Source organism: Podarcis erhardii (genome assembly GCF_964252035.2).
Source record: "Podarcis erhardii genome assembly, chromosome: 16".
NCBI classification, from domain to species: Eukaryota; Metazoa; Chordata; class Lepidosauria; order Squamata; family Lacertidae; genus Podarcis; species Podarcis erhardii.
The window spans coordinates 34,188,267-34,212,326 of NC_138514.1; the positions used below are offsets into that span (position 1 = coordinate 34,188,267).

Sequence of the window (24,060 nt, forward strand, 5' to 3'; positions counted from 1 at the left end):
TACCAGACTCAGGCACTGAGTTATTAGCAGCTTTGCATAGCCAAAACGATGCCTCTGGGACACAAAAGGGAGAATAGCAGCATGTTCGAGGGAACCCAACTGTTTGCAGCCCAGTGTATACTGAGCATGCTTAGTAACCACAGAATGCTGAATTGTGGGGGTAATGGAAATCAGGGTGAATGAGATGGAATGGAGTATCCCGAAAGTGGGTGTGTGGTTGGATGACTGGCTGGAACAGAGAAACGGGAGCATGCCACACTGTGACCTCTTGCTGCTGGGTCTCTACTTGTCGTTTGAAACTGGAACCACAAGAATCAGTAGTGTTATCTGCAGTCCCCCCCTTTTTTTTTTTGCTATGGCAGAGAAGGCTATTGGATTTGGAGGAGACAGGGCAGTACAGCAGCAATCAAAAGGAGAGAGAGGGAGAATTTTGGCTGTGGTTGTAAGCACACTTACTTGAAATCAATGGGGGCTACTTTCAAGTCAGCTTGGCTCTGGGCTCTTGGTCTTTCAGTGTTACAACAGAGGAGACCAGCTAATGCGGAGAGCCTAGAACCAGTTGTGGCTAACATTAAGATTTGCAAGTAATTAACAACAACAACGCACGTAGTGTATGGATTTATAGAGGCGCCAACATCTATTTACGGTCCTATATGTGTCTCTTTCCCATTATTAACTAGTTTACAGCACCGTTATAAAAAATGGGAGTGGGCAGAAACTTCACACGTCAAAGTTACCCCTGAAGCAACATTTCCCTCGTTCTTTCCCCACTCTTCCGCCCCCCCTTTTTCTTCACAATATGCAGACTCTAAAGCTGGTTCCTTTATAAATTCTTTGTGATTTTTAGTTCTAATTGACACAAGCGGGACCTGCACTTGGGCGAAACGTTGCAGTATTTTCTCATCCCCTGACAAGGGCCTTCCTCTGAGATACTGTAAGCGTTGAGGGTCCCTATGTGCCACCTCTGGCTTCTCTTCAGATCATATAAATCTTTCGCCTGTGTGCCACCTCACAACAACACCCCCAGTCCCCATGTTTCCCTGTCTTTCTTTTCCAGCGGATGCAACGTCTTGTTCACAGATGACAACAAAATGACAGGAATAAAACCAGTTACAAAAATACAGCTACCTGTAGACAAAATACATAGCAAAACAGCTCCATTAAAACATCCGTAATTGAAATATATAATAAACACTCCCATTAAAACAGCATCATGGTTAAATTAGTTATACCACGTGAGGCCATTGGCCCGTTTAGCTCAGTACTGTTTACCCTGACGGACAGCAGCTCTCCCAAGGCTTTCAGGCAAAGAGCCTTTCACAGCTCTTCCTTGACATGCTGGGCATCGAACCCAAGAAGTTCTGCATGCCAAGCAGGTGCTCAACCCCTGAGCTACAGCATCTTTTATGATCTTAAAAGATCTGTGTCCCTTAAGAAGCAATGTCAAAAAGGACTCGAGGTTTACAGCCCATTCCCTCCCTGCAAGAAGACAGATTTTGAAGCCTCTACTCTTTCCTCAACAGGACAGGCACTGACCGTACCGTAAGCTCACTTGACACTCATTTTAATGACCCAGGGAGAATCGGCTGGGAGCCAACATTAAAACTTCCCTCTTTTCCCACAGCCCCGTCATTCTCTAATCCCGATCATTCCTCGTTCTGGCAACCCATTCATGTCCCCCGGTATTCCCACACACATTACGTCGCCCTGAATTCCGGACGTCCCCAGACGGCGGACAAATCCCCTGTCCCCCGAGGTGTCCTGATTAGAGGCAGGGTGGGGAGGCTCCTCGCGGCTGTATTCTTTTGGTTATAGATTTCACTTAACGGTGATAAAATATGGCTGTTTGGCAAAACAGCTGCTGCTGAGATGTAAATCATCTGCTCCCACCTGCCAAAAAGATCTCGGCCAACTTAATTGTCAAGGCAGCTTCAAATAAGTTGCATTAACGTCAAGGCGGCTTGATGGTTACGACTCCCTAGGCCAGGGGAGAAGCGCTGTGCTTACGAGGGCGGCCTGCCCAGCACTGCCCGAGGAGGCGGTTTGTCACTGCGGCTTAGCTTGGCTCCTGCGTCTCCTAAAGTGGACAGTTTCTGAAAACTTTGCGGCGGGCACTGTATCGTTGACAGTGGCGCTTGTCAAGGGGTGAGATGGCTCTGGAGCTGTCAGGTTTACTTGAAGCTGTTTCGCCATGCTCCTTTGTCACTGCCAGCTGGAAGACACAAGCAGCTAGTTTGAACGGGAACAGAGGAAGCTGCCATATACCCCATCCAAATACCTTGGTCCATCTAGGGCAGCATTGTCTACTCTGACTGGCAGCAGCTCCCTAAGATTTCAGACTGGGAGTCTCCGAGAATTCAGTCAGAGGATGTTCCCAGCTGTATCTGAAGATGCCAGGGATTAAACCAGAGATGTTCTGCATGCAAAGCAGCAGTGATAGACCTACATTTTGGGGGGCTCTGTAGCTTGAACTATCATAGGGGCCCCTTCACAACCGGAAATGAGTTCTGGGTATGACCTGTTATCTTCTTCAATGGGGTTGTTCCATGACAAATCACCACACCTTTAAAACACATGTGCTACTCACTTTGGGGTTGTTGAAATATATACAACAACAAAATCATCAATTTGAGCCATATGACTGAAATTGGGTCTACTAGACTCCAAAAAAAATTAAGCAACGTGGAATAAAGTTGCTTCTGGGGCGCCTCTGGAATGAGGGGCCCTGAAACATAAGCGCCCTTAGTTTCAGAGCAGATCCACCCCTGCAAAGTAGATGCTCTTCCACTAAGGAATGGCTCTTCCCCTAAAGTGAACAGAGAAAACGGTAAGCAAAGTTACAGACACATTGCACTGTAGAGTGGTATGTGGAGAAACAGAAAAAAATATACTTTTGATGCTGATTGGTTTATATTTATTGATTTTATTAACTGTCGCCCGCAGAAACCTAGACTCCCTGTAACTCATGCACCTTTTTGGCTTATTTATTTAACTTAACATGCTGCAATTATTTTCTGCCTTATGCCACATCACAAGTGCAATTTTACTTTGTACCTGGTGACCAGGACCTAACATTTGTTGTATGTATTGGTTCATGCTATTCTTAAAGTTAATTATATTATATTTGAAAAGTTAACAGACACATTTTGTCCACCTAGCTCAGTACTGCTCTGCCTATCCTGAATGACAGTGGCTCTCCGGGGTTTGAGACAGGAAGTCTCTCCCAGGGCTTCAGACAGGGATCTCTCCCAATCCCTGAGGCCAGGGATTGAACCTGGGACCTTCTGCATGCAGAACAGATGCTCTACCACCGAGCCGCAGTCCCTTCTCTCTTTGTTTGCTTGTGATGTCCAAACCAAAACTAAGTATTGGTTAATTTCTAAGTGTTTAAAGTGCTGGGCTTTACACTTAACCTGGAAATTAGTCTGTTTGGCCAGCATCTCCCATTAAAAGGATCGGGTAGCAGGTGATGGGAAAGCCTCTTATCTGCTTAGGTGTGTGGCATCTCTGTAACACTCAAAGTTGTCAGCTCCCTTTAACCATAGTACCTATACTGAACTGCAGGGGTGAGGAGCAATATATCTTTGGACACCAGATGCCAAGGACTTTCAGTGACGGAGATCTGTTGCTTTCATGTCCTGCTTGGGGGCTTTTCACAAGAATCTGCTTGGCCAAAGTTGGAAGCAGGATCCTGCATGAGATGGTCCATAGTTCTGATACAGTGGGCGCTGCTTGTATTTTCATGGAGGGTAAGACAACCAATGGCCACTAGCCAAGATGGCAATGCTCTGCCTCTACGGTCGGAGGCAGGAACACTTCTGAATACCAGTTGCTGGAAATGGCAGGAGGGAAGAGTGCTCTTGTGCTTAGGTCTTGCTTGTGGATTTCCCAAAGGCATCTGGTTCACCTCTGTGAAAACAGGATACTGGACCATTGGCCTGATTCAGCCGGCTTTCCTTATGGTTTCTTACACACCGTTCCCAAGACGTCTTGCACCTAGGCTCAGCCTGAGCTACAGAACTATGCCATGCGTCTTCTGGACATTATTTTGACCCTCTCTCATTCCTTTCCCCTTTCTCTTTTTTTACACAGTGGTTCCTCTGGGAAGTCCAGGACCGATCACACGGCACGAATCTTACGACAGCTTAGCATCAGACCACAGTGGGCAAGAAGATGAAGAGTGGCTTTCTCAGGTATAGATATTGCAGGTGGTGTGCATGGTCCCAGGGCAAGGGCAAGGGACCTGTGGCCCTCCAGTCGCTGTCAGATTTCATTTCCCACCAGCCCCAGCCACATAGGCAATAGTCAGAGGTGATGGGAGTTGGAGTCCAGCAACCTCAGGAGGGCCACAGGTTTCCCAGCCTTTCTTTAGGTTGGCTACATTGCTGGGATGTTTGTGTGATTAAAGTTGAGCCCGGATTGGACCTGTCTGTCGGGTCCTCAGTGAAGTTTGATATCAGATGGGTGCTCATTGGAGGAACACCCACCTTGTTGCTTTTTGCCACACAATCACAGAATGCCCTCTGCATTGCAGAGCTGGTGGATCAGGATCTTTGGGTGGAGCTCTAGGGGATTTGGACGAGAACCACAAGTAGTGTGTATCCTGCAGAAAAGTGTACATAATAATGCATATCTTTCTGAAAATAACGTTTAAAATGACACTGTTTTAGGAGACATTTCTTTGCAAAAAATGTGTGTATTAGGCCAGCTTGCATACAATCATGTGTATATTAGAATAAATTCGTGCAAATGAATTTTCATGAGGAATATCTCAAACTAATGCAGAAATGTAAGGAACTGAAGACTGGAAAAATCAGAAATTGACAGGTTTGCCCATCCCTAGGCTGTGTTGATTTAACTACAGGTATCCAACACCTAGGAGCTAATAGCAACAGAGTGAAAATCCCCAAGCAAAGATTCAAAGCAGCAAAACGGAGCCCACGTGCCTGGTTGTACTCCAATGGGTCCTGTTCATTGCTTTCTGGTGACTGCCAGTGTTTGCCACTTTTCAGACATTCACCGAATTCCTCAAGCATGTATGCGAGTGCTGATGGCCAACAAATTCCGGACACCCACTGGAACATGACTTATATTGTAAAGCAAAAACACACACACACACACACAAAAACCCAGCAGAAGTCTTTTGGGGCTGCTCAAGGGGTAATCAGGAGTACTCTGGTTATTTTTGTTAAGAGCGATCTCGGAGCACAAAAGGCGCGCACGATCCCTGAGCCAGCCACTTTAGATTAGAAGCCCTGCCGTGCGTGTGTCTTTTTCCAGACGAAAGTGTTGCCATTCGCAGTAACAGCATGCAGTGAAGAAACCCTGCCCTGTGCTTCCACTTCTCAATTAGAAGAGTGGGTAATGCGTGCTGTCATTGGGAAGTACATACAATATGTTTGTCCTGCACTCGGCGGGGGAGTGAATGGGAACATCTGGCTTGTACCCTTGGTGAAATTGCAGAGGCATCTGTTTACCTCTCGGGCTCTGCTGCGCTGATGGTTTCGAGCTTAAAATATACAGAATGCTTTAGTCGTGGCCTAATTTACATAGCGGCGCAAACGAGCTGCCTGCATCAGGCAGACAGCCTGAGCTACCCCCACGAGAAGGGGAAATGCGAATTGAGAATGGAGCGGCCTGTGTGCTCGTCTTCCTAGGCTGGGAAAGAATCACCCAACAGCAAGACTGTAATAAAGGCGGGGGGGGGGGGAATACTTGTTATAACAATCACAAGTCACCTGGAGCACTGAAATTTGAGCATCAGTAGAGACAATGCAGCAGCCCAGGAATCGTATCTCTACAAATACGAAGCCAGCGTTGTGGGGAATGAAAATGGCTTTGGAAGGCCACATTCTGTGTCGATTTAGATTTGGGGGCCTCGTCTTTCTGCCTCCCCCAAGCAAAGCAGCTTTATTCTTCTATGATGTTGGAACCTGTAGTCTTCAGAAGATTCCTTTTACTTTCTTGCGTGCAAGATTGTTAAACCCCTTTTTTTTGCTCTCCACTTCACTTTGGTCTCCGAATCTGATGTTGTTGCTTTTCTGTCATTGGGTTGTTTTTTGTGTGGCGGCGGCATTATTTTAACTTCACTTTATAATTCATTTCTTTATTGAACAACTGCTCTGTTTTCAATGCTGCCCTTCATCATCGATTCTGTGGCAGTTTGTTTCCAACAGTCCAGAACGTAATAAAATACTGTTGATGCTGTAAAGCTCAAAAAACTGTAAAGTAATAAAGCAGTAAAAAAGCAGTGCATGGAAGTGCTTGGAAATACCTTTAAAAGACATGAATTAATTAAATAAATAAATAAATAAATAAATAAATAAATAAATAAATAAAGCCTCTGAAGTAAAGACAATTCCCCATTTATGTGGAGGTTACCTTCTGAGGCACCACACATTTAAGTGAAATCATGGGTATTGGGAACACAATTGAAAAAGCCTGAAAACACCCTCTAAACCTCCTTTCTCAAACTCCAGCTCTCCACAGGCCTCAAAGGTTGGCGCAAGGGCTCCTGGGATTGCACTTGCAAAGGCTTGTGTGATTGGCAGGTGCAGCTTTCGCACCATTTTTGCTGTTTTGCATTCTTTTAGGGCCGCTTTTGCCCCTCTTTGTGCCACTTCCGGGTTCATGGCGGTGCGTGCAGTCGCGGTTGTGCATGCCTTGAACACGCGTAATTGAGGAGTTCCCTGTATAACAAAATTGTCTCCAGGCAGGTTTCCTCAAGGAAGGACTTCCACAGATGGGGTGGATCAGCATAAAATGCCCCCCTCCCTGGGCAGGGGCATGTTGGAGAGAGTTTGGGCAGATGACTGCTGTATGTGGTCAGGTTCATAGGAGATCATAGGAGATCCCTTTAGGGCAGCCTCCCCGAACTTCTGATTGGGCATTTCCTACAGCGATCTTCACTGATCATTGCAGTGTATCCCTAATAATTATTATTATATGACTCTAAGATTATTGTATGATCTGAGAAGGTTGTATAATCTTAGAAGGGGACGCTGTTGTGAGGGGCATGTCCGTGACTGTCTTGAAGTGACCCTGCACTTCTGAATTTGACACTACACTATTGAGGGGAGTGGGGTGTTTTCCTTTTTAGATGAAAGCAGATGATGGAACTAGATGGTATGTCAGATGCAAGGCTGCTGCTGAAAACAGCACCCCCTTGTTCTCCCTGAGTACATAGAGGGTCCACTGAGCTCCTTTGGCTGTTGCATCACAAGACTATGTCAGACTGTTAAGAAATCTGCCCTGCAGGAGCACTCAACACAGGGCTGCCATTTTATTGCAATTCTTTCCTGAGATCTTTAGGAGACTCTGAACCCAACAATTCAGTTATTGCATGGAGCAGGTGGGGGATATAGACAGAACCTCCTGATAAAGGGGTTACAGGACGTAGTTGCATCATAGCCGTTAAGCACTGCTTTAACCCTGTTTGGATGCTCCCCTTCTAGGTTGAAATTGTGACTCACACTGGACCTCACCGGCGCCTGTGGATGGGCCCGCAGTTCCAGTTCAAGACCATCCACCCCTCAGGCCAAACCACAGTCATCTCATCCAGCTCTTCAGTGCTCCAGTCACACGGTCCTAACGATACCCCACAGCCTCTCCTGGACTTTGATACAGATGACCTGGATCTCAACAGTCTCAGGTTAGAGAGAGAGAGAGAGACAAAAACACTATTCATTTTGCATTTCCTTGGTTGTTATCCCTCTGGCCATACACAACCGGCTGCTGACTGACAAAAGTGATTCTGTCGCATACAAATGTGGGCCGAATCCCATCAAGCCAGTCTGCTGAGGGCTGTGTTGGCAATGGGTCTTGTAACTGGCCCCAATTGCCGAGTGAGGGGCAAAGTCCCCTCCATTTGGGCACAGCAGCTGAGCACAGTGGCTCAGTCACTTCCATGCAGTGGTGGCTCATGTTCCATAATAATCAAAATCAAAACAATACTTTTAATTATATTCCACCCATCTGGCTGGGTTCCCCCAGCCACTCTGGGTGGCTCCCAACAAAATGTTAAAAACACTATAAAACATCAACCATTAAAAACTTCCCTGTGCAGGATTGCCTTCTCGTATCTTCTAAAAGTCGTATAATTGTTTATCTGTTTGACATATGTTGGGAGGGTGTTCCACAGGGTGGGTGCCACGGCCAAGACAGCCCTCTGCCTGGTTCCCAGTAACTTCACTTCTCACAATGAGGGAACCGGCAGAAGGCTCTCATAGTTGGACCTCAGTGAACTATGAGGGCAGAGATGCTCCTTCAGGTCTACTAGTAAGATGCAGGGAGCCCAACAATGGCTGAGCCAGAACCAATGACAGGAAGAGGCAACTAATTCTAGTTTTACCCCATGATCTTTTCTGATGAGTTCTACAAGGGGCAACAATGAGACTGAGGAAACTGACGGTCAGTGCCACCTCCTTGACTGGTTGTAAGTAAGGGGGCAGGCAGATGGCGGCTGGCTGAGGGCAGACTGAGCTTGGTGGGGCTGTGCGCCATTTCCCCCGTATGGACCAGCCTCTGCTGCTCTGGTACTCAAGCTGAACTGAGGAATGCCTTGAATAACCTTCTCGTGTATAAAACACATAGTTTTTCATTATTTTGTTATTACCGGGCACAGCTAAATCATATGGTAGAAATATGCTCCTTTGCCAGCAGCGATAACATCCCGGGATAACAAAGCAGAAGCGAATGCTGGTTCACGGCTTCTGTTCTTTCTTAGAGTGACTCATAACCTGAGTGGAGAAGAACATCACTTATTTAACCTCACTTGTACTCTCTGGTTTTCTCTACCCCGTTCTAATGCATTTGGATTGATATGGATATATAAAATCGTAAAAGCAGGCAGGACGGATCTGTTGAGAGTGTGCTGAAGGCAGACTTGGGCAGGAGCAGGAGGCAAACAGTTCAACTGAGCCGCTAGCACAATCCAATGGGAACATCTCTTGCACAAAACAGAGAAAGGTTCCCCCCCCCATAATACTAGGACTCTGGGGCACCAAAGGAAGCTAGTTCCCATTAAGAGGCAGTGATGGCTACCAACGTGGATGATCTTAAAAGAGGATTAGACTAATTCATTGAGGACAAGGCTATCAATGGCTACCAGCCATGATGGCCATGTTCTGCCCCCACTGTCGGACAGTATGCCTCTGAATGCCAGTGGCCGAGAATCACAAGTAGGGAGAGTGCCGTTGCACTCAGTTCCTATGTTCAGGCTTCCCGTTAAGGTATCTGGTTGGCCACTAAGAACAGGCTGCTGGATTAGAATGGCCACTGGCCTGATCCTGCAGATTCTTCTTATGTTCTTCCAGAGAATGGGAACTACACCAGAATAGGAGCCAGGCAGTTTCAATTCATTTTGGAAAGGCTTATACGGAAGGACTTCCTAATGGATTGTTCTGCAGGATAATTAATCTGTGAATGGTGCCATATTTCTTTCTTTGTTACATTCATACCCCACCTTCCCTCCCCTTTCAAGCCCTCCCCTTTCTCCTCACAACAACCCTGTGAGGTAGCTGAAGATGAGAGACAGACAGACAGACAGGGAATGAATGAATGAATGAATGATGTTCAGGCTCATTCAATTAGCTTTGTGACCCCCCCCCCCCGTCCTAGTTCCTCAAGGGCTAAGGAATCTGGTGCCCTCCCAAGGTTGTTGAATTCCAATTCACTTCCGCTTCAGCCAGCCTGGCTTAGGGTCAGAGATTACGAGGGCTATATTCCAACAACACTTGGAGGGCCACAGGTTCCCCAATCCTGGCTCTAACCACAGCACCAGAATGGCTCTCCATAGGGTATTTCCATCCTGAGCATGAAAGCATCTTGAGCCTTCCCAGGTTGTACAAACAGACTTTCTGAGGAAAAAGTGCCTCTGTGTATGAGCCAAGCTCTGCTGAGATACCACAGCTGTCCTCTGTGCATCTGGGGTTACACAGTCCAGCTCTTTCTGGTAATGGGTGTAACCACAGACAACCAGCACTTCTCTCTTTCTGGCTTGCTGCACTTTTCTGACTTGCTACCCTTTCTGCATTGCTATCCTTTTTCCCTCAACGAACCGGCATTTACATCTAGCCACCTGTTGCACTTTGCATTGCAGGATCCAGCCTGTTCGCTCTGAACCCGTTAGCATGCCAGGGTCGTCACGTCCAACTTCTGATCGCCGAGGAATTTCAACAGCGGCCGATGCTACCTCAGGTAGGGAACATTCCTATGAATGGGCATGCATGGTCTTCTGAAGGGTGCCTGTTATCAGTTGTGCGCTGACTTACTGCTCCTCAACCTTTCGTGGCTGTAGAGTGAACTTGGAAGAGTTGTTTCCCGCCCTCCGGGTGATAATATTGCTTTCACTGATGAATGAAGGGGTATGGTAGTGCAGGGATGAAGGTGAAACTGAGGCAGGTGCTAGGAGCCATGTTTGTGACCATGTGACTGGAGGGCAGTGCCCGATTGGTGGGCAGGACTCCCTGGGACGTTTTGACGGAGCTGTGGCCGCGACCACAACTTTCAAGGCAGAATTAGCTTGGTCTGTTTCCCCCTTCCTGGGTCAGGAGTAGGTGTCATCTCTTGGAAGCAGAATGAAAGCGGGGGTGGTTGTGATCAGTCAGCCAGGTCCTGATCAACACCTGATTGACTTAAATACAGAGCTTGGTTGGAAAAGAGTGATGTCGTCTCCTTACGTCTTATTTCATTTCATCTCTAAAGCAGAGGTGGCTGATCAGATGATGTTAGACTGCCGCTCCCATTGTCTATGAATGTTGGCCATGCTGGCTGGGCATGATGGGTATTGTAGTTCAGCAGCATCTGGAGGGCTACACATTACGCACCCATGCTATAAAGTTACTTCTACAATATATGGAGAATGGATGGAATAGACAACATCTTTGCCTCTCCTTTTTTTGTGTGTGTTTCCCCCTATCATTCTGAGACAGGGTCTCTCCAGCCATCCTTTCCTATTGTGCATTCATGATGATTTGTGCTTGTGGCAGTTTCAGGGTGGTTATATGCAGTCTCACCTTCAGTGTTGTTTGCACCTGCAGACGTTTCAAGGCAGACATCCTGTTACGTTTCCAATCAGTGCATGACTTCCTGCTGAAATCCTGCAACTTTTTATACTGAAAATGCTTGGGGGTGTTGTTGTTTCTGGGGTGTCCTGCTTTTGTTGCAATAGGACAATAACACTGAGGCAGCATTGCAGAAAAAATAAAGCAGAGTGATGTGTGGATGGTCCAGGATAAATCCACCGCTCATGTACCCCCAAATAAACCACCAGTCTGGAGCGGCCCTTAGCCAGAAACCAGTTGTTAACAATTTGAGCACAATGCCTGTAGTTGTATGAAGCAGAGAAAAGATACATATTTAAATACATATTATTTAAAACTGATCTGTTGACCTCCTCTCATAGTAAATGCTGTGTTCTGTTCCCTCCCCTTTTTAATTTCTTAACCTGATCCTAGCAACTCTTCCGTGTCTCAGTGCTGTGGTTGCTCTTAATGTCTTCCATAGTGTTATAAGCAAGATGCTCTCTGCCTGAATTTGGTCTCACTCTGCCCAGGTTCAGTGCATGAGAGAGCTTGTGGGATAGGTCAGCCCCGGACCAGCTTCCGTGATTCGTGGCAGCGCCTTTACCATATTCGTCCAGAGAGAAGGACAGCACAGCCTTACATTTTAATTCAGCTGTATAGCTTTCGAAGGGTTCAGCACCGCCGGATTTTCTCCAGCAAAATCTCTCACAAGTGGAGTTATTAAACACACAGCATTAGCAAAAACACTTGGGGCTTGAGGAGGATTTTAATCTTTAGTGATTCGGAAATCCCTGGAGACTGCTGATTGGATTGAGGTTTAAACTGTCAAAGGAAACTGAAACACATAGAGAAAATTGATTTGTGAAAGTTGTTTAAAGGGGAGTGGAGGGGGGGCTCCCAATCCCCCCTCCTCTCCTCTCTCTCTCTCCTTTCTATAGAAGCAAAGTTTTAATCCAGGCATCACACAAGCTGCCAAGTGTATTTATTGAAATGTTTTAATAATTACTTTTTAGTCTAGTGTTTTGAATCGTGAATGGCCTAACCGTCTGGGCAGCTGCTCTAAGCCGGCAGCTCATGGGATAAGGTGCGAGTTACACAATGGACATTGGTGTCGTTGTAGTTCAGGGAGGAGGGACATCAGGCCCAGAGTCTGAATGCAGCCTCCCAGGATTTGGCCCTCAAGGCTCCCTCCAGGCCACACTCTTCACTGCCTTCTTGACAACCTTCTTCAGTCAGAACATAAGAAGAGCTCTGCAGCTGGATCAGGCCAAAGGGGGCCCATCTAGCACAGCATCCTGTCCTCACAGTGACCAGCCCAGTGGCCCCATGGGAAGCCCACAAGCAGAACCCGAGCACAAGAGCGATCTCTGCCTCTGTGGTTTCTTGCTACTGGCATTCAGTCCTTTACCGCCACCGCCAGTTGCAATTTTCAAATGATTTATGTGCAGAAATGCCACTATTCCTTTGAGGATCTCTTCCACCACTTTCAAGCCTAACTGGCTTGCCTTATTGTTGGAATATGCTTCATTTTAAGGTGCCTGAATTTCCCACCCCTAAAAAAACAAAAAAACCAACATAGGATGAAATTTGACACCCACTGACACTTTGTAGACCCATGCTACAAAGCTGGATCTGTGCATGCAACAGAAGGAAGGGAAAACTCACCAAGAACCAGAGGTGTACCTAGGCTCTCTTACACCCTTGGCAGGAGCTGCATTGACGGCATCCCTTGCACCCTTGGCAGTCACCAGCTCCCTCCATCTTTTCTTCACAATATTTGCGCCCCCCCCCCCCAGTCTGCGTCCTTGGTAGGCGCCATCTGGGCTGATTCCTAGGTATGCTCCTGCCAAGAACCCTTTGGTTTGATCTCCTGATGCAGGGCTGGGGCACCGGTGGCCTTCTGGATGATATGGTTGGACTCTGACCCCCAGCCAGCATTGCCAGTGGTCATGGATGATGGGAGTTGGAATCCAATGACATCTGGAGGGCCAGTGCTCCAAGAAATAACATTCCCTTCTGTGTGGGAGAAGTGGCAGAACACCTCTATTTAGAAGAGGCAGTTCCCTCTGAGTTAGGACAATGTCCTTTGGAGCAGTGGGTTCAAAACCTGTGGTCCTCCAGCCCCAGCCAGCATGACCAGTGCTCAGGGATGGCGGAAGCTGGAGTCCAGCCATGTCCGGAAGGCCACACATTCCCCAGTTTTTTGAAATACAAGGAACTGAAATAATTGCATGATATGCCTCTGTTTAGCACTGCCTGCATTCTACCTTCCTCAGTTCAATGTCATGCCTGGGGGTTTTTTTTGGGGGGGGGTGGCCAAGATGCCACGGGAGAGGAGTTCTTCCTCATCCTCTCTGTTGCAGATGATCATTCACTCACCCAAAGCACCGTGGCTCAGTGGTAGAACATCTGCTTTGCTTGCAGAGTGACCCAGTTTCAATCCCCACATCTCCAGGACCCGTGCTTGAAACCCTGGAGAGTCGCTGCCAGTCAATAGGGCCTGACTCAGTATAAGGCAGCTTCCTATGGTCCCCCCCCCAAACCCTTGATGCTTACTAAAAGGCAGCAAATTGGTGAGGCAGAGCTTTGAATAGAAGCTTCTTGATTGCAAATGGCATTCCTCCACTGTGTAACGTCGTGTTCTACTGTAAATATTCCAGCTTCCTGCTGAGATTGCCAAACGGACCTCCAAAAATGGCACCGTGTTCTTCGTAATGACCAATTTATTGGAAAATGCGTTGTGTCCCCGCGACACACACTTCTTTATTCTATTTGTAAAGGTTTGTGGAGGGTTAATAGGTCATAAATTTTTACTACCCATCCCAAACCAGGAAGTGATTCTTCTCTTATGGCCCGTTGCGTCCTGAGTCTCTTGTGCTCTTCTAAAGATGCTTATCTGGCTCTTTGATTGCCTGTTGCTCGGAGATACGGCTCCAGTGGCGCCTTCCCTTATCAAGGCCCATCGCTTGGTCTTCCCATCAGAAAGTTGCAAGTGTGTGTTTTTCATCTTTAATTGATCTTACAGCACATTTTATAGCCTTCGCTTTTCCCTCTCCCCCCCCTCCCACCAGCATGGAGGACAGTTCTTTCCTTTGTGTGAGATGTGATGGTGGCATAACTGATTCCAGGGGGATAGCTAAGAGGTTTTCTTTAATTAAAAAAATTAAAAAGGAGCTGCTGAATTATGAATATGGATATACATGTAGAGCAGCCCCTGCACTGGAGCACTGAAGGGGAATTGGGCAAATGAGCCAGGGCAACGCTTCACAAACATCTTGCATCCTGGTCCCAAACCTTAAACATTTTTATTTTCAAAGTATGTGATCTGAAAGACAACCTGCCTGCAGAGGAACCCCTTTCCCAGAGGGTCACTGTTCTGGGCATAGGAGCTGGTTCCAGGTCTGAAATGGACTTATCAGCCCCACCCCAGCTATGTCAAGGACTTGACTATCGCTTACCCAATCATGGGCAGGAGTGGCGAGCCGGATCCTGGAGCTGCCATTTAAATTTCCCATGATGCCTTACAGCAGAGCTTTCCAAACTGTGTCCTGAGACACATTAGTGTGTCGGCTGCAGTGTAGGTGCGTCGCGCAAACACTCCCTGCATTGCTCCCGGGGCTGGAAAGGGGTTAGATTGACCTCTGGTTTGCCAGTAAAAGTGAATGACTGTGTCGTGAAATGATGCATGTCTAAAACGTGTGTCACATACATGAAAAGTTTGGAAAGCTCTGCCTTACAGTGGCACTACATAGAAAGAGTATTAGGGAAAATTAACATTGTGGCTTCTAGAGCCTGCCACTTTCTTTAAAAACAGGAGAGGGGAACCAGGGCAAATACCGGCAGCGCTACCCAACTAGGTTTCACTCAGAGTTGACCTGTTGAGGTTAATGGACCTAACTTATCCATGCTCATTAAATTCAGCGGGACTACTGTTCATCAAACCTTCTTGAATGGCACTCTGTTGCCCCAGCAGCTGGGCAGGTGTGACGAGACAAGCAGAAGCAGAGCAAGAAATGAAATAGTGCATGGGTGGGGGAACCTCAGCCACAGGGGGTGAATGCTGCCCTCCAAGTCTCTCTATCTGGCCCTCAGGGCACCCTCCAGGCCACATACCCTTCCCAGCCATGCCTCCTCTCAGAGGTGAAGAGAGGTTGTTCCTCTCAAGTCCTGCTTGTGGGCTTCTCATAGGCAACTGGTTGGCCAATCTGAAAATATGATGCTGGATTCGCTGGGCCCCTTTTGGCTTGATCCAGAAGGGCTCTTCTAGGCTGACAAATACCTATATTGATTGTAGCTGTCAAGCTTGGTGCCTAGCTTTGCCACAGGATCAAACTCCAACATAGGTAGGAGATGGCCAGATGGGTCTGAGACAAGGAGAAGTGTCCACAGATAGGCTGGAGGTCATATGTGGGATCAGGCAGGGCAAGGCAAGGCACAGCCACAAAGTCTGCTTGGCTCCTCCATGTGAGAAGTCACTCAGCCTGAATAACTGGCTTGGCTGGAAAGTTTGTCTAGAAACCTGTCATCCCTCGATTGGTTTTTGATCTCTTGTTTTGCACACAAAAGGTCTCAGGTTCAGTTCCAAGGCTCTGCAGGTCAGGATTCTCCTGCCTGAGACCATGTAGACACTGATTCTACTAGAGGGACCAACGGTCTGACTCTGCTTCCTGTGCCCTTCAGCCACAGAGCCTAATCTGGTTTGCTAAGGGACCAAAGCGCCAATAGCACAGCAGGGTAAGATGCTGGAGACCCTGGTTCAAAATACAAACACACACATCAGCACCTGATAGTAGTTTCAAGGTTAACCCAGCCTTGCATCTTTGATGCTCAGATTTATGAATGCCAGTTGCTGGAAACCACAGGAAAGGAAAACGTTCTTGTTCTTGGGTTCTGCTTGTGGGCTTCCCACAGGCATCCAGGTGGCCAGTGTGAGAACAGGGCTTTGGACTGGGTGGGCCTTCTTACGTTCTCATGCATGGATTCCACCATGAGATAGAATACAAGGTGGGCTATGCACACACACACATACACATGTCTTTGAAGGGGTGTGCCACGTGTCACCTGCCTTGTTGCATTGTGAAATCTAGCTGTGCAAACAGTCCCGTCTGTCAAGTCTGTATAAACAAACACTGCGCTAGTAAAAGCACTCAACTGGCGGGCTGGTGACAGCCTTCAAAGGGCTCGGCATTCGACATCTTGCTATTTAAAGGCCTAGCCTCACGGGCAGAATTTCAGAAATGATGGGAGCTGCCAGGCACTGCAGTCTTGCATTATGATAATATTGACATTGCAGCTGGAGTTGGGGCAGGTGGCGGTGGTGGTGAGAGGGAGAATGGCTCTTGCAAAATGTTTAAGCTAGTGACATCAACCTGTTTGGCCCACATTGGTGATTCAGAACATGCGGATGGTTTAACTACCTCTGGAGACCGAGGCTACAGCAAGAGACTCCTAAAGGTTTTTGCGTAGTGTCTAGAGAACAGGGATTGCAAACCCATTGCCCTCCAGATGTTGGGACTCCAACTCCCATCAGCCCCATCCAGCATGGCCAAAGGTCAAGGGTGATGGGAATTGTAGTCTAGCAACGTCTGCCAGATCCTGAGCAGTAGCAGGGTTTGTGCAGCTAGGTGGCAGAGGATTCTGGGAAGTGTAAGGGGACCCACTTGGGTGTGCCTCACAGGGAGTCTGTGCAGACCCAACACTCTGCGCATTCCAAGGGACAGTTGGTACTATTCAGACAGCCTGTCTTTCAGGCCAGCTTGACTGCTGTTATCAGTGTTCTTACTGGGAAACTCCCAAGGAGCCACAGGGTACCCTAGAACACAGCTGAGAAGCTAGTAAGAAGGTAAGAAAAGCCCTCCTGGATCAGGCAACTGGCCTATATTGTTTCCAGCAACTGGTATTCAGAGACATACAGCCTCCAAGAGTGGAGGAAGAACATATCCATCATGGATGCTAGCTATTGATAACCTTATCCTTCATGAATTTGTCCAATCCTTTTTTGAAGTCATCCAAGTTGGTGGCCTTCACTGCCTCTCGTAGGAAGAAATTCCATGCTTTGTGCATCATGAGAAGAAATCCTTCTATTCTGAATAACACCAAAATATTCATATAGATTAATTCATTCTCTCTCTCTCTCTCTCTCTCTCACTCACTCACACACACACAGAAGAGATAGTTGACCAGATGATGGTCCAAGATATGTGGGGGGAACAAAATGCTGCTTAAGATTTTGTCCTCCTGAAACACAGTGGCAGCTCTGAAGTTGTGTGTATACGTAGGAGGAGCCTTGGATTTCCTAGGGTCATGAGGCAGGGCTCAATTTGTGGACGGCAGAATCAAGAGTCAGCAGCTCGGCGCCACGGCTGTCCCCTGCTTGGCTCGAAATGTTGTTATGGCCCTGGATAAGTGACAGAAACGATAGCATCAAAAATGTACACTAGTAAAATCTTGTTAAGGAAACGCCACCGTTGGGGGGGCAAGGGGTGGGTGAAGGAAATAGCCCTTGGAGGTGATCACAAAGCAAGAAAATTGGTACTGGGGGAAGCTGAGTGTTCTGATGCATTTGGGTGCTTCAGGATAATAAATTAAATTCTGCCACTTAATGTGGTGATCGCAAAGCAACCCCAAACCGTGCGCGGGTAATGGAAATGCACGCAAAGATTATGCGGGGCATTTCTGTATCCTTAAGGAGGTAAATGTGAGCTGTTGTTGGAGGGGAGGTTGCCTGCATTAAATCAGGGAGGGGTGGTGGCCTTTTGAGGGGGGATGCAGCTTTAAATGGAAGATTAATGTACATCAGGGGAAGTATATCCCCCGGAGGAAGGAGAGGCACGGAAATTCCAGATGCTGCTCCAGATTGACAAAGACAAAATGCCAGGTTTCCAAATTTAGGATTTTACCAAAAAAAAGAGCATAGTGCCTAGCTCTTAGTAGTCCTGATAGCAGAGACAGAGAGAGGATTTGTGTGTGAGAGAGAGGAGATCATGGGAGTCACTGCAGTAGTATGTGTGTTCTGTTAAGTTCACAGTAATTATGTTGTTGTTGTTGTAAATGTTTCTATAATGCCTTAGAGCAGTGGCTCCAGGGAATCCTTTCCACACTGATCTATGGCTGAGGAATTATTCTGCCTTTGTTTCACAGCTCTGGGCTGCAAAGGGCTTTGGGAAGTGTCCCAAGGTGTACACTACATTCACAGAGGGTGGTTGGCTAGCCAGCTGAGCCACCCTGTTGAGCTGTTCTGCATGGGTCTGCCCTACAACCAGCCCAGGACTCTCTTCTTGCAGGAGGAGGTCAGTAATAGAGGGCAAACTGTCTTTCACTGACATTCCTCCTACCTTACTGACCTGCGCACATTGAGGGAGCCGCTGAGGATTGAGCCACTGAGGATTTTAGGGGTAGGAGAATCTGGCAATCTCATTTTCTTTCATTTTCCCACTCTTCGGTTCAGTCCCCCACATTTCCACATCAGCTGGTGAGGTTGACTAACAAAACAGAAATGTTAAATTATTATAGCAAAACATTTCTTCTTCCGCCTTCAACAGTTGCTCTGATAAAAATGATGTTTCCAAAATTTATTTATTGTATTTATTAAATTTATATATCACCCTTCACCCGAAGATCTCAGGGCAGTTCACAAGATGAAAATATAGAATAAATGCACAAATAAATAGTTAGAATAAAAACAAACCAATAACACCCCCCTCCAACAAACACATTTAAGAGAACTTGAAGTAGAACATTTTCGCTTGGCTTAGGCGTCAGACGAACCTCCCTGGGGATTGTTATACAGCTTTTAGGATCGGGTGCACTGGCTGGAGCTGATGGGAGTTGTAGTCCAGAACATCTGGAGAGCGCCATGTTGATGAAGGCTGAAATAATAGTTTGCCTGCAGCTGCCTAGTACAGTGGAACCTCGTGTTACGAATGGGTTCCGTTCCGGAGGCCCATCGGTAACACGGAACTGATGCAAGCCAAAGCGCCACGTCTGTGCATGCTCACGGCGTGATTTAGCGCTTCTGCGCATGTCCAAGTGGTGAAACCCGGAAATGACCCGTTCCAGTACTTCCGGGTTGCCGCGGGAAGCAACACGAAAACACGTAACCTGAAGTGGACGCAACATGAGGTATGACTGTAAATTCCTATGCTATGTGCATGGGATTGTGGGCACGTGCACAGCCAAACAGCTGCCATGGCCACTCACATTAAGGAAGTGGATATGATAATGAGCTCGATTTGCACACCTTATTCTCGTTGCAAGATTAGAACTCCTTTGGGATCAAATCTGGAATGTAAAAGTGAACAGAGAATCAACGAGTCATACATTAGCACAGCCCTCCAGACATTATGGACTCCTCTCATCATCCCTGACCATTGGCCACACTGGCTGGGGCTGATGGGAGTTGGAGTCCGACAGCATCAGGACAGTGCCGGCTTGGAGAAGGCTGCACTAGAGGAATTCCATGTGAGGTCAGGCTGAGGCGTATGTAGGCAAAAGGCAAGGCAAAATCATTGGGGAAAGCAGCAGGCCAATATCAGTTCCCGGAAAGGCAGCCCAGGTGGGTAAGGTGAGAAAGGAGCAGGAAGCAAAGACCGACCAGGCTAGAGAACAAGGGGAAAGCTTGCAAAGTCAGGAGAGTGTAGCAAGGAGAGGCAGGGGCAGAGTGAGGAACAAAGGCTATGAGCTTTGTTCGCTGCTTTCATGCGCAGACTGAGGTCTGATCTGTATGTTCAGCAGAATGAGGTGGTGGAGTGGTTTGTACCACTTCAAACACAGGGGTGGGAGATGTCATTTTCGAATAACTACGAACAACAGAAGGGGTCTGGATTCCTGCCTGTCTCTTGCTGTGCTTTTTTCCCTTTTGCAACAGAGTCTCTCTCTCTTGTGGCAGAGCATGTGGTGGGGGAGACGATTCTAGCATTTTCAGCCTGGTCCCAGTTTGCCACCTCAAGTCTCAGCCCACCTGTTCCCCACCTAAATTCTCTGGTGTGTGTGGACCAGGCCAAAGATGGCAGACAGGCAGAGGGAGTTACACAGATACATACCCACCAGCATTTCTCTGATAAAAATAGGGACATCCTACATCCTCATCAAAATAATAATAATAATAATAATAATACCCCACCAATATGACTGGGCTGCCCCAGGTACTCTGAACAGGTTCCAACCTATATAAAAACATAATAAAACATTAAACATTAAAAAACTTCCATATGCAGGGATGCCTTCTGAAGGCTGCATAGTTACTTATCTCCTTGGCTCAGGGGTCGCATAACTCCATACCCTCCAACATTTCTCTGATGAAAATTAGGGACGTCCTAAGGAAAAGCAGGACATTCTGGGATCAAATCAGAAACCAGGACAGCTTCTATAAATCCAGGACTGTCCCTCAAAAATGGGGACACTTGCAGGGTGTGTGGATTAAGGGAAGGGAAGGGGCTCATTCCAGTGGACAGGAAGTGGAAGATGTATGTAGAGGACAGAAAAAGGCAGGCACCAATCGTAGGGGGAGCTGTGGAGCAAAAGCTGACATCATAACACAATGATTCTCCTGCAAAGAGACAGAACTGGCTGCACGGTTTTGGCCCAGCTCCCCAAAGGTCTGTGATTCAGGCCTATCAGTGGCCAATGGACACAGCCCTATGGGCCAGACTGGAGGTTGCACTGCTTTCTGGGTCCATCTCTCTCACTCTGTCGCTGTCTCTCAGTTTCACGAACACTTCTTGCCTGCATCAGCGCGTTCAGCTTCCCTTTCCCTCTCAGGCACCATCAAATATTTATCCGCAAACGTTGTAGAGTCACTTGAAGTGCTGCCCGGGAGCCGCAGAGCGCAGCTCTACTCAGGTAGCAGAGATGTGTGAATGCAGCCAGCCGATGGGAGCTGGCGGCGTTGGGGAATTCCCGCGCGGCCCTTATCGCTGCCGGCAACTGCTTGACAGGCCCGAACGGCCACCGGTTTCCTATTACTGGCGTTGAGAGGGCCAGGGGAGGCCTGGCGTCGCGAATAAGTAGGCTGCGCTGGTAAGAGCCGCTGCCCGCAGGGTCCTGGTTGGCTGCAGGGATGTGTAATTAAGATGCCCTGAAATCCTTCACCTGAACCAGTAATTACCTGGATGGTATCAAGGAGGGTGGTTGTTGCAGACAGTGGCTTCATTCAGGCGACATGGAGCTAATCTAAGAAACAGTGACCGGGGGAGGGAGGGGATTTGACCCATTCCCCATCGCGTGCCCCTCGGTTGTTCACAATAATGGAAATTCTTGAATTTGTTTGAGTGTCTGGAGGGAGCTAAGGAGGTTCAAAATGCAGCAGGCTTGGTTTTCAGTCTAGTTAAAACAGGGGTGGGGAACCTTTTGCAAACTGAGGGCCACATTCCATTCTGGGCAAGCTTGTGAGGGCCATATACTAGTGATGGACAGCGTTAGAGGCCAAAGTGGGCGGATACATGAGGTTTATCTTTGTACGGTAGGCTCATTTCCTACACATACTCCTGCATCTCTCACTTTCCTCCACCCAGACAAGCAAAAGGCATGACCAGAGTTCAAGGACACATTCCAGCCAGGCACGAACACTGTCAGTGAGGGGTGTGGCCTGGGGAGGGGTGTGGTGTGGGGAGAGTCCCAAGGCTCAGGCAGAGAGGCCTGGGGTCTGCATGCTACCCTCAGGCCTGGGGCTTACCACCCCTGAGTTAAGGTTCTCAAGGCTGCTGCCCATCAGTGTTGACATTCCTGGGCCATTTTTGCAGCATTCATTCGGAAGGCAGGCCCATCGCTGAGCAGCAAAGCGCCTTCTTTGCATGCAGGAGTTCCCAGGTTCCATCTCTGTTATCTCCAGCTCAAAGTAGCATTGCTAGGGAAGACTTCAGCCTGAGAACGGCTTTTGGGAATGTCAGCTGGTCGAAAATATGGCCACCAGTTTCCTGATGGGGTTTAGGTGGGCAGCATTGCTGATATCAGCTCCACTAGTCTGCCAGCATGTCTCCCCAAATCCAATTTAAGGTGTTGCCTTTGATTTTTAAAACCTTAGTTAAGCTTCATTTGCGGACTTAGAAAACAGCAACAGCTTTAACCAATACCAACCACTCGCTTGACTGATTTCCATTCCTGACCAGAAACAAACCTGCAAACTGCAGCAGTGCCCACTTCCTTTTCTCTTTTCGTTGGAACTCTCCAACTTCCTTTCTTGCAAGTCTCCACCTATTTAGGTTAGGAGAAAGTGGGGCGCTCAGCAGGAACACCACTTCTGTCTTTGCTTAGCTTGCTTTATCTCTCCAATTACAAGAGGCGAGGAAATCAATATTCTGCAGGCTTTAAATCATCTTGAAATTGGAAGAAAGCGAGCAACACATGCAAACATTTAGGGTTGTGCAGCAAACAGGGCCTAGTTGCGCCAGTCCTCAGTGTCTCCCCACTTGCCGCCAGCCCTGACGTCGCTGTCTCTGTGATTGATGTTTGGACCAGTTAATGGGGCTCAGAAGTTAATGGCACAGGGAGCCATAGATTTGGTATATTATTATCATTATTATTATTCGCATAAGCATTATAAGAAGGTGTGCTGCACAAGAAAATGCCGTTCTCATCCAGGAGTGACAGGAAGTTGATGAGAGGCAAATTTTAAAGCTCCAGTTTGGACAAAACATCCCAATAAATTTCAAGGGAAACCAAAGTGTGAGGGGGAGAGAGTTTAGATAAGACTAATTGTCTGATCTTGGCAGAGTTTTGTGCCAGGATATTGGGTGCCAAGGGAGCAAGAAAGGTGTGAGGAACCTTTGACCCTTCAGATGTTGCTGAACTGCCGCTCCCATCATCCCTGGCCATTGGACATGCTTGCTTGGGCTGATGGGAGTTGTAGTTCAGCAGCCTTTGGCAAGCCACAGGTTCAAAGTTCCTGTACTAAGAGCACAAGAAAATGAGAACATAAATTACTCTGGATCAGACCAGAGGCCCATTGAGTCCAACATCCTGTTTTCAGTGGCCAACCAGATACCTCTGGGAAGCCTGAGTGCAACAGCATTTTCCCCACTTGCATTTCCCAGCAACTGGCTTTCAGAGACATACTGCCTCTGACAGTGGAGGTAGAGCATGGCTGTCAGCCCACAGGGTATAAACAGAACATTGGTCCAGAAAAGGCAAGTTCCAGTTCCCAGGAAAGCAGATTCATCCTGTGAGCCTAGGCTGAGGCTAAGGGGCCCTTGCACATTTACCTGATGCTTGGGGGCAGATACCTGTTCATCCGAAATGCAACATGTATTGTCAGTGCAACCAAATACTACTGTCTGAAAGACTGTCTCCTTCCCTATCAACCCTCCCTGAGTGTTAAGATCAGCAGAGGGGAGAAATATGGAGGTGGAGGTGGCCAGGGAGAGGGCATTATCTGTGGCAGCCCCTAAGTTGTGGAATGCCCTCCCCAAAGAAGTGTGTCTGGTTTTGTCACTGCCTAGTTTTCAGCGAATGCTGAAGACACAGCTCTTGACCCTGACCTTTGACACCTGAGATGTGTGGTTTTGGGACCCACTCTATTCCTATGGCTGTGGCTTGTTTTCACTGAGTTAAAATCTGGATTTTAAATTGCTGTAAGCTAGGACCAGCTGATGAAGAGCGGCAAACAACAACAACAACCCTCTAGTCCAGCATTCAGGATGTCATGCCTCTAAGTGAATACATCCTTTTTATGGCGCTGTTGGATCCATGGTTCCCATTGTTCCAAAGGAGGCCGAGCTCTGCCTCTCTTGGTGTCAGATGAAAACCTGAGTGAGCTGTGTTTTGAAAAAGATCTTAACTCTTAATGGAAGGTTATCGTTCTCCCTCCCCCTGTTCCTTAACCAAAGGAAATCCTTTGGAAACAGAACCTCTAATCAAGGGGTCACTCCAAAGCAGTAACATGAAGCGTGACCCCAAGGCATTCGCTGCCTTTCGGATGCACGCTCAGGCCTCCTTCATTTTCACTTTGGTGTTTTTTCTCGTTTCACTTCCTCCTTTCGCTTTCTTTTTTTAAATGATAACTAGATTACCTCTGTTGGCTATGTACGAGTTGGTAGCAGAG

The 24,060-nt window shown here is 47.6% G+C and overlaps 1 protein-coding gene across 4 annotated transcripts in view; it reads left to right on the plus strand.

The window, feature by feature from the left end:
• Nucleotides 1-24,060, plus strand: part of BCAS3 (BCAS3 microtubule associated cell migration factor) — a 460,752-nt gene that overhangs the window by 232,905 nt on the left and 203,787 nt on the right. For all 4 annotated transcript variants that reach the window (XM_081844097.1, XM_081844099.1, XM_081844096.1 and 1 more), the window contains 3 exons: nt 4,093-4,193; nt 7,455-7,651; nt 10,100-10,197. In XM_081844097.1, coding sequence (XP_081700223.1) covers nt 4,093-4,193; nt 7,455-7,651; nt 10,100-10,197 — 396 coding nt within the window. The remainder of the gene's footprint in view (nt 1-4,092; nt 4,194-7,454; nt 7,652-10,099; nt 10,198-24,060) is intronic.